The 11,244-nt window shown below is 45.2% G+C and overlaps 3 protein-coding genes across 3 annotated transcripts; 1 reads left to right on the plus strand and 2 right to left on the minus strand.

Moving 5' to 3' along the window:
- Window positions 1–1,289: 1,289 nt before the first annotated feature.
- Window positions 1,290–2,623, minus strand: LOC308170863 (oxytocin receptor-like; the record flags this gene model as incomplete). Its single annotated transcript, XM_080545720.1, has 2 exons — window positions 1,290–1,495; window positions 1,801–2,623. 2 exons carry the CDS (start codon window positions 2,621–2,623, stop codon window positions 1,290–1,292), a joined length of 1,029 nt encoding a protein of 342 aa, XP_080401846.1.
- A 3,110-nt stretch (window positions 2,624–5,733) lies between these two features.
- Window positions 5,734–7,843, plus strand: LOC308170864 (troponin I, slow skeletal muscle-like; the record flags this gene model as incomplete). Its single annotated transcript, XM_080545721.1, has 7 exons — window positions 5,734–5,747; window positions 5,932–5,938; window positions 6,047–6,088; window positions 6,856–6,987; window positions 7,197–7,286; window positions 7,427–7,603; window positions 7,748–7,843. The coding sequence occupies 7 exons, from the start codon at window positions 5,734–5,736 to the stop codon at window positions 7,841–7,843; spliced, it is 558 nt and encodes a 185-aa protein (XP_080401847.1).
- Window positions 7,844–8,938: 1,095 nt separating this feature from the next.
- Window positions 8,939–11,021, minus strand: bcdin3d (BCDIN3 domain containing). The gene is made up of 2 exons (XM_080545523.1): window positions 10,865–11,021; window positions 8,939–10,115 (listed from the first exon to the last, which is right to left on the minus strand). The coding sequence occupies exons 1-2, from the start codon at window positions 10,985–10,987 to the stop codon at window positions 9,504–9,506; spliced, it is 735 nt and encodes a 244-aa protein (XP_080401649.1). The 5' UTR covers window positions 10,988–11,021; the 3' UTR covers window positions 8,939–9,503.
- Between the last annotated feature and the right edge of the window lie 223 nt (window positions 11,022–11,244).

Genomic DNA, 11,244 nt, shown 5'->3' on the forward strand with positions numbered 1-11,244 from the left:
AAAGGGGATAAACAATACTTATTTTTTATTCAAAAGATGAACGCTATTGCTTTAGTTCATATATCGGGGGCGGCTGTGGCGCAGGAAGTAGAGCCGGCGTCTAATGATCGCAAGGTTGGCAGATCAGTGGTTCGAACCCCGGCTGGCCACATGTCGAGGTGTCCTTGGGCAAGACACAAAAAACAAATTGCTCCCAATGAGCGGGCAGGCGCCTTGCATGGTAGCTTGCTGCCATTGGTGTGTGAATGGGTGAATGAGAGGCCGTTGTAAAGCGCTTTGGAATAAGGCACTATATAAGTCAGTCCATGTACATCGGCCAGTTCTTTCATTAGTGTCCATTGACCTAAGAGTTGTCTTTTGGGATAAAAGTAATCAGACACAAGCTAAATAATTTGTTTATTTGTCAGCATTACACCAGCCTGGATCACAAGAGGAAAACATGGTTTTTACTGTGCCATGCAAAATGTACTTACACAAGTAGTCAGAAAAAAGGAATAAAGCACTAAAGAACTAATCATTGACATCTTAATTTTCATTATATTGATAACAGTGTTATGGTTAGGGTTAGGGTCTTAGTTTTAGATAAAAGACATAGATTTAGACTTCACCATATGTCACAAACACTAATGATACATATTAGGTTATGCATGTATTCATATTTTGCATTAATTAGTATATATAAGAATCATGCAACAAGCTCAATATCAATTATTGAGACAATCTCTAAGAAACTCTACTGTACATGACTAGTCATGAAAACATCAGTAACAAGTGTTCATGGTCAAATACACATGCATGGTACATAAGCCCATTATAGCATTGTGCTCTTTGGATATGCAATTTGTACACAGCACCCCAATTATTTTCAAAGACACATTCTTCTGTAAGCTACAGTGGGGCAAAAGCAGATGTACAGTACAGAATATATTTGCAATAATTCATGTACAGAAACATTAGTAAAGCGTGAGCTTAGAATGATAAGGTTCTATCTCCGTTTAGAATAATAAGGTTCTATCTCCGTTTAGGGCAGTTCAGAGATATTGAGCGTCAAAGTTTTTACATTCCATTATGTTTTGTGAGATGGAACCTTTGTATTTTATGAATTACTAACTCAAAAATGTAAACATTTTAAAAATAACACCACACAGGCATTAATAAACACCTAATGGATCAGATTATGTAAAAAAAAAACTCAATTTTGACAAAAATGGAGATAGAACCTTATAATTCTAACGTCACGAAAGGTAAAAGAAACACTGTCCTGGATATCAACCACTGGGCAGCTTGTTTCATCTGGAGTCAGACAGGTTCTTGAAGCTTATGTACAAGGAGCTGACAGTTGCATCCTCATGTATGGATTCCTCCATGTCAGCCTGGCCGATGCACACCAACGCCACTAGTCTTTTAGGAAGCTTTCCACTAAAGAGCAGGTAGATGCAGGGGTTTGCACAGCTGTTTAGACTTGCCAACAGCATCATGATGGTAAACACCGCAGCTGAAATCAATATAAAAGTACATCACATAGTTATAGTCATATTATAATATCAACCATCTGTTCATGTGAAGTATTGAGACAATGGAAGTTGTAATTTAGAGAATGAAAGTGTGAAAGTTAGTGTGCTATGATTGGGATCATCAAGGGATGTTTATTTATTTTCTTGGAATGATAAAGAGACCATGCATGTGAATGATCATACACTTTTCTTCTTCTTTTTAACTGTGCATGCAGAACAAATAAACAATGATGATGATGATGATGATGATGATGATGATGATGATGATGATGATGGTGACTCTTACTTTCAGTGGGTGCTTTTGGGTCCCAGACGGACCACAGCTGGACAGTGAAGAAAGGTGACCAACAGACGATGTAGGCGAGAACAATGACCACGGTCATCTTCACGGTCTTGATCCTGGCTTTGGACACAACGGCTACGCTACTCGCCCTGGAGGAGCCGCCGGGCAATGGTTTGGTAACAGTTTCCCTGTTTGATTGTTTCATTCGGAGGTTTATTTGAACAGCGCGACAAATGCGCACCTGGCACACGATAACAGTCACGATGGGCAAGACAAAGATCACCATAGTTGTCCAGGTCACGTAAGCTTTCAGTCCCCACGGTTTGATAAAGTCCGCCCAGCAGTCGTGGACACCCGGCGCGACTTGGACCCGGGAGAAGACGAACACTTGAGGGAGACCGCCCACCAGGGACAGGGACCACGCAACACACACGGGGACGTTCCAGCGCGCCCTGCGTCTTTGGAAAGTGACCATCGGGTTGCAAATGGCTTGGTAGCGGTCAACGGTCATCACTACGATCATGTACGTGGACGCAAACATGCCAACGACCTGCATGTATTTCACCAGGCGGCACATGATGTCAGGACCGATGAATCTGTCCGTTATATCCCACATCAGCTGAGGACACACTTGGAAAAAGGCGACCACCAAGTCTGCCAGGCAGAGGTGGAAAACAAAGACGCGCATCCTGGACAGCTGTTTCCTCCGCCTCCAGAGCACCAGTAACAGTCCCACGTTGAGCATCACAGCACTGAGGAATATAACACTCAAAAGAGCTATTTCAACTCGAGCCAAGTGCTCATCCCGTGCCAGACCCTCGATCATTTCGGTCTCCAAAGTTGTATTAGTAATGTTTGGACTGAACCAAGCCATAGTCCGTGAAACAAATGCTCAGTTATGCACAGATCGTTTAAGAAAACAGACGGATGATTCAAGCCCGACGTGTCCACGAGTAAATACAACGTACTAAGAGAAGGTACGCAAACCTCATAACCTGGCCATGCCATGGAAGCTGTGTGCACAATTCAAAAGTGAGTTGATCGTTGTCAGTGTATAAACACTGATGACTAAGTAGTTTTGAATAGTAGACCCTTCAAAAAAAGTAGATTAATGAACCCGTGGCTGCATGAAAGCTGCCTGGTGAAGTTTAGAGATGGTTGGCACCGATACGCACAACAGGAGCGAAGCCGAATGCGCAAGGTTTATATCTCAGACGCACCGCAGGAGGGAGGAGCTATGGTTCACATGTGCCTTTATTAACACATATGAAATAGCCTAAGAGGCTACGAGGCAAAAGTTTGCTATTATACCGGTTCCCGCATTCAGGACTCACAAATACCAGTGTGCAGTGGTCTACAGCCCCTTTCTAAATGTTCACCTTTTGTTGTGCCAGAGCCTGGAATCGAAATACATTAAAATAGGATTTATTGAATTATCTTTTTGTTTATTGTAAAAAACTCAATTTTGACAAAAATGGAGATAGAACCTCATAATTCTAACATCACGATTTGGTGATGTCCATGGGTTCCAGATTTCAGGCAGTCATACCCTGCAAAATATTAAACATCTTAATTTTTTATGTAACATTTTATTTATGGTTATGTTCAATTACAATTGAGACTGTGTATAAAAAAGGTTTACAAACCCCTTGAATTAAAGATGAACGTCTGCACTTCAATTGCATTTCGATTGTTTCATTTCAGATCCATTGTGGTGGTGTACAGAGCCAAAATGCTGGAAATTGTGTCACTGTCCAAATATGGCCTAACTGCATGTATGTATGTATGTTTGTATGTATGTATATATAAACAGGAATACACTGTGGATCAATACATATACGTTAGCATGTTCAATCTGGTGAATGTGTGTGTTCTATCTGGTGAGTGTGTGTGTTGATAACACTATCTGGTCTGAACCTAGCAGGGCTAAGAATAGACACCAGATAGAGCTGAATCTCTAACACACACACACACACACACACACACACACACACACACACACACACGAGATGGTGGATATTGCATTCCTGTCATCTGTCTGGCTTTGCGTTGTCTAATTACCCTAACCCTAACTACCCCAATCCCAACCCTAACTACTCAAACCCTAACCCTAGCCCTAGCCCTAACCCACCAGGAGAGGCTAGGCTGTGTGGAGGCTGGGCAGAATGGAGGCTGGAGGCTGGGCAGTAGGGAGGTGTGTGTGTGTGCATATAAATGTGTGTGTGTGGGGGCGGGTGTACGTATATGTGTGTGTGTGTGTGTGTGTGTGTGTGTGTGTATATAAGCCCCAGGGACAGACAGCAGGAGAGTGGAGGCTGAGACTCATCAGAGGTAAGAGGCTGCTGCTCTTCTCTTTTCTCAATTGTTTTAATTTTAACTTTGTAAAAGTGTTTTGGTGTTTCTGTTGCAGGAGAGAATATAAAAGAGTTTTAAATGTATTAGTTATAACTCCGTTTTTACGAGTATTAAGTGTAACTACTTCCGTTAGATACTGTAGTTGCAAAATCAACTGACTTCAATTGTACTGTACAGTAGAAAGAATAAATTCAAATCTAACTTACACAATTATACAATATAACACAAATCTTATACAAATCACCTGTGGATATTTAACTTAATGTACAGTATTTTTAAAATTGATTTGACTAAATTCCGTTTCCTAAATAATCTAATGATTCCTAATGGCATTCTAACTTATTATATTCATGTAAATGGGCTTGAGGTTATGTTTTCTGATATTTTTCATAATTAAAACTGTATTTCTTCCTGTTTTTGTTCAACTGAATCTCAAGACATTCCTTCAGATGAAATCTGTTGTTGTAAAAGCACCATGTGACTCGTGGGCTATTTCTGTATTTGTTATCTGTCTGGAATAGTTGCCATGCTGATGTCCTGTCTGCCATCACCTGCTTTATCTGAGCGCTTTCCACAGGAACATCCCAGACCCAGCACCCAACACCCCAGACCCAACACCCCAGACCCAACACCCCAGACCCAACACCCAACAGACCCAACACCCAACAGACCCAACACCCCAGACCCAACACCCCAGACCCAACACCCAACAGACCCAACACCCAACAGACCCAACACCCAACAGACCCAACACCCTAGACCCAACACCCCAGACCCAACACCCCAGACCCAACACCCAACAGACCCAACACCCAACAGACCCAACACCCCAGACCCAACACCCCAGACCCAACACCCAACAGACCCAACACCCAACAGACCCAACACCCCAGACCTAACATTCCAGACCCAACACCCCAGACCCAACACCCCAGACCCAACACCCCAGACCCAACATCCCAGACCCAACACCCCAGACCCAACACCCCAGACCCAACACCCCAGACCCAACACCCCAGACCCAACACCCCAGACCCAACATCCCAGACCCAACACCCCAGACCCAACACCCCAGACCCAACATCCCAGACCCAACACCCCAGACCCAACACCCTAGACCCAACATCCCAGACCCAACATCCCAGACCCAGCACCCAACATCCCAGACCCAACACCCAACACCCTAGACCCAACACCCCAGACCCAACACCCTAGACCCAACACCCCAGACCCAACACCGTAGACCCAACACCGTAGACCCAACACCCCAGACCCAACACCCCAGACCCAACACCCTAGACCCAACATTCCAGACCCAACCCCCATCATCCCAGACCCAACACCCAACATCCCAGACGGTCCCAACATCCCAGACCCAACACCCAACACCCCAGACCCAACACCTAACACCCTAGACCCAACATCCTCGACCCAAAACCATCAAGCCAGACCCAACACCCAATACAAAAGTATAAAATGGGAACCATAATCAACATCCTAACAGGCTTTTAGGCAGAAATAGTTCAACACTTACAAAAAGGTTGTATTTGTTTCTTCTAGGGTGGAATCTAAAGTGCCAAGATGCCTGAACACGTGTAAGTAAGACCTCCATATGAGCAGCAATTCATCTTTAAAAGCACCAACAATGACCGTTGGCCTGAACAAGTTTTTGGGGACTTAATGGAAAGATATTAAGTCAGTTAAGACTTAAATTGTGTGATATTTGTTATACTAAATTATGAGTTACTGTATGTTAATCTGTTATCTTGTTCTTTACAGGCCAGAGGTAAGATTTCAGACTTTTTTTTTACTAAATTAAAAACATATGACTAAAGAAAAATAACCTTATAAGAATTAAAAGGTTAATATAACAAACTGTTTAATCTGTTCCCAGAGAAAGTCCAAGATCTCAGCCTCGAGGAAGCTCATGCTAAAGGTGATTCCAAGCCACTCTACTCCCCGACTACACACACACACACACACACACACACACACACACACACACACACACACACACACACACACACCTAACACTGCCCCCGGCTATACACACACACACACACACACACACACACACACACACCTAACACTTCCCCTTGGCTATACACACCCGCACACCTAACACTACCCCCCCCCACCTATATATACACACACACACACACACACACACACACACACACACCTAACACTACCCCCCCCCCCCTCCTATACACACACACACACACACCTAACACTTCCCCCCCCCACCTATATACACACACACACACCTAACACTATCCCCCCCCAGCTATACACACACACACACACACACACACACACCTAACACTTCCCCTCGGCTATACACACTCATACCCACCTAACACTATCCCCGCCCCACACACACACACACACACACACACACACACCTGTATACACACACACACACACTCACACTCCCTGGCTATACCTATGATAACAGCCTAATAACACTCTTATAACAACTATATACCTTTAATAACAGCAGCCAGAGTAAGATCTACCCCAATGCAATTGAACCAATGGAATAGTCCCAGAAGTGCTAACCCCTCCCACATGGTTCTCAAAGCAGGCTCAACTCAAATATTATAAAGGATTTCAACTACTAGTGAAGCCAGATCTGATGCAAAATGCCTCCATGTCAACCAGGTGATGTTTATGTCGATGCTGCTGGTCATGTGGTTTCAGAGCCTGATGATGACCATGGCAACGGAGGCGCTAGAGCAAGAGGAGGCGGAGAAGGAAGAGGAGAAGGAGCGCTACCTGGAGGAGAGAGCCCCCGCGCTGCAGACCAGCTCCATGTCTCAAGCGGAGTTACAGGTCAGAGGTCACCTGACCCCTAATCCTAACTCTAACCTAACCCGGGTCCCTAATGCTTTCTACTGGGACTGTCCTCAGTACACCTATTCACCTGAATCAAACTTGAATTGAATTATACACCTCACACACACACACACACACACACACACACACACACTATATACTCCTCCTCAGTCAAGCAACACGGACACGTCTCCCTTCCTTTTCAGGACTTGTGCCGGGCGCTGCAGGTCCAGATGGAGGCGGCGGACGAACAGCGCTACGACATCCAGGCCAAAACCCTGCACAACACCAGAGAGGTACCGGAACCAGGCCAGATCAGTACCGTGACGCCCCCTAGTGTTTACATTTCTGACCCTGTAATAATAACACCAACCGCTTCAATATATATGAATAATAATAATAATAATATGATGATGATGATGATGATGGTCCCCAGATCAAGGACCTGAACATAAAGGTTCTGGACCTCAGGGGGAAGTTCAAGCGGCCCAACCTGAGGAGGGTGAGGGTCTCTGCCGACGCCATCCTGCGCTCCCTGCTGGGCTCCAAACACAACGTGTCCATGGACCTCAGGGCCAACCTCAAATCCGTCAAGAAGGAGGACACAGAGAAGGTGGGTTTAATCACCCTGACCCCCAATACTACTAACCCTGAAAAATATACCGTCATATACCGCCCGTCATCTAAAGCCTGTTAGCCCCACACCCCAGTGGTGGTGTCACACCATTCACCAACCCTGCTGTATTGTGTTCTGCAGGAGAACACTGCTGAGGTGATCGACTGGAGGAAGAACGTGGAGGCCATGTCTGGGATGGAGGGCAGGAAGAAGATGTTTGATGCAGCCAATCAGTAGACAGGTTAGCCATCTCACAGACAGCCAAATCAGGAGACAGGGTAGTCATCTCATAGGGCTTACACACCGGCAGTTCCGAACGCCGGTTCGCGTTCGCGTACCGAAACCTCTGAACGTTGGCGCTGTCTGGCGAACGATACACTGGTATGAACGCGGGCTCGTTCGCCAGACAGGGGCAACGTTCGGAGGTTTCGGTACTACCGGTGTGAAAACCCTATCACTTGGCCAGACCAGCTGTGCATTCTGGGTGGAGATAAGCAGAGGTAACAGACACACACACAAAACACACACACACACACACAGACACACACAAACAAACACAAACTACAGGTAACTCTATCAAAATAAAACCATATCGAATACATCAGTCCAGTCTTTCTTTACAATGAGTCATTCAATAGTACAACTAAGATGTGTGTCTGGTATATGGAGCCCAGAGTAACTCAATATGTTCTGTTCTGTTTCCCAGGGAGTCCTGACAGGGAAGAGGACACTGAACGTTCAGACATGTTCCATGTTTCTTACATTTCTACTGACCATAGACAATCAAATTGTATTAATTGCCTTTCATCTCCTGGTGTATGGACCTGTTGTTTCAGTGTCAATTAAATAAACATGACTTTATCTTTCCTTATGTAAGACTCAATCATTTGATATGAAATGTTGCAAGGTTAGGGTAAGGGTAAGGGGTTAGGGGTTAGGATTAGGGATAGAGTCAGGGTTAGAGTTGAAGTTGAAGTTAGGGGGAAGGTCGTCTATGACCAGCTTGAAGTTAGTTTTGAACTTTTGTAACATGAAGAGATATGACAGCCTCACAAACAATGGCCCTCATACAGATAGGAAATGGGACACTGGCCACAAACTTTGGCTTTGTCATAGACAAGCAGACAAACACTAACGGCTCAAAGACAGCCTTGTTCACCTGGGTCCAGTCATCCAGTTTACCAGCCAGAATAAAACCAGGCCACGCTGAGATAGTTGAGATCATGTTTTTGTTTGTTTATTTAGTGAAGATCGTTGATGAAGAGAGACGAGGCTTATGTGTTGGACAACGACAGTATGTCATTCATCTCCAGAGAGATTCATTATAGGCTTCTGAATGGTAATCGTTATTTCTTATATGATAAGCTTCATTCAAGACATATTCAATCAGAAGAATAAAAAATTGTCAATGAAATGATGCGTTCCTAGTGTATAAACTGAATCTAAGTATCATGGCATTATTATACAACTGTAATAAAGACAACTTTATCGCCACCTGGTGTTCAAATTACAACACATAGCAGCTCCACAGAGGCTGGACCACCCTCACAGCGAGGTGCCCGTCCTCCGATTTCTACCTCCAATAGCCTCCACTGTGGTACATGGACAGTGGACACATGATGCAAGATATTATTATCAGTCAGACACTAAAGCTCTCCGGTAGAAAACTCCCAAGGCTGTCCAACTCTAATCCAGGTAAACTCCCAAGGCTGTTCCGGGAATAAAAGCCTGACTGTCTATCATCTCATCACTATGACGTGGCTTCTGGAGGGGTGTCCAGAAATATAGCCCGGGTGAGCCCCTCAACCAGGTCTCGGGGTGGTAAAAGGGTAGCCCCTCGGCCCCGAGCCTGGTGGAGTGGAGAGGAAGACAACAACCCATACGCCGAAGAAGAATCTCATCGTCTCCTGAAGAGCAGGAGCTGGCGGTCCCACGACGTGCTGCCGAAGCTCTGCACCAGCTCCATGTCGCAGCGCTGCTCCAGGTGTTCCCTGGCGTGCTTCACGACGTCCCCTCGGATCTGCAGAACCTTGAAGTGGTCGAAGTCGGACCGGCCCAGCTTCCTCAGCCTCCGCGCGGCCGAGCGGTAGCACTTCCAGGGCTGCGCCTCCAGGAGCAGGTGCTGGCTGAGGGACGCCAGGCGAGAGAGGAGGGACAGGAGGGCCGCGTCGCCGTGGGTCAGGTGGACCCACATGGTGACGGCCAGACACAGGCTCAGGTGGAAGCGGGGACAGCCGTGCCCTCTCAGGTAGAGCTGCAGGGGGCTGGAGGGCTGGGTGGAGGAGGAGTCCTGGGGGCTGGGGGTGGATAGGTCCAGGGTGGAGGAGGAGTCCTGGGTGATGTCCAGGGGGATGAAGGAGATGTTCTGGGGGAGAGGGTTGCTCTGCTGAGCCCGGGCGATGAGGTCCTCGTCCAGGTCGAACCCTAAGAGGTGGAGGTCCACATCTGGCTTTGTCTGCCCAGACTGGGGTTGCTGCTGAAGATGTCGGTATAACGCAATACTCATGTCCTGTCAAGAGAGAAAGACAAGACATTGATTGATTGATTGATTGATTGATTTTATTTGGGGAAACTAAAATAGTAGACTGCTAATATTGCATTGAAAGTACAGGTTAATAACATACCTATCACCTAGATATTAATAACATACCTATCACCTACATATTAATAACATACAGACAGATCATCTACACTACAACCCCAATTCCCAAAAAGTTGGGACGTTGTGTAAAACTTAAATAAAACAGAATGTGATCCTTTTTTGCCATATTTTCAATTGAAAACAGTACAAAGACAATAGGCCTATTTAATGTTTTACCTTATCAACTTTATTGATTTTTGTAAAAAGATATGCTTATGGGGAATCCCTTTGAGACCAATGTCTCTTTATCAAGGGTGCCTTCATTACACAAACACTTCACTTCAATTATTTACATCATCATACTTTACACAGCAATAACATTTCTTTTTATTCATTATGTTTCTCTTGGATGTTATATTTGCACTTAGAATTATATGGTTCTAGGCTATCTCCATTTAGGGCAGTTCAGAGATATTGAGCGTCAATGTTTTTACATTCCATTATGTTTTGTGAGATGGAACCTTTGTATTTTATTAATTACTAACTAAAAAATGTCAACATTTAAAAAAATAACACCACACAGGCATTAAACAACACCTAATGGATCAGATTTTTTTTTTTTTTTTTTTTTTACAAAAATGGAGATAGAACCTTATAATTCTAACGTCACGACTCACCCCAGAGTTGCAGCCCACGTCCAGCATCAGTACTCTGCCATCCCCGTAGCCCAGGTCCTGCAGCAGGCTGGCCGGGATCAGACCCAGGCGGTTCTCCGGGGGGTTGAACGTGTAATAATTCATAAAGTTCCCATAGGGAGCAGCGCCTGGATCAGTCCAGGTATCATCCAAAACCTTTTTATTCTCTGTCTCCCCTCCGCATGCTGCCATGGCTGTGTCCCACATCAAAATAAGTCCGACTAGGAAACAAACATTACCCAGGTGCCTCTGGTCGAGGTGTGGAGAGATCACTCCTTCTTCTGATTGGTGGTGTGGAGAGATCACTCCTTCTGATTGGCTCCTTCTCACGTCACTCATCTGACCGAGAACATGAGGGGAAA

The sequence above is a fragment of the Nansenia antarctica genome (assembly GCF_963989245.1).
Source record: "Nansenia antarctica genome assembly, chromosome: 15".
NCBI lineage: Eukaryota > Metazoa > Chordata > Actinopteri > Argentiniformes > Microstomatidae > Nansenia > Nansenia antarctica.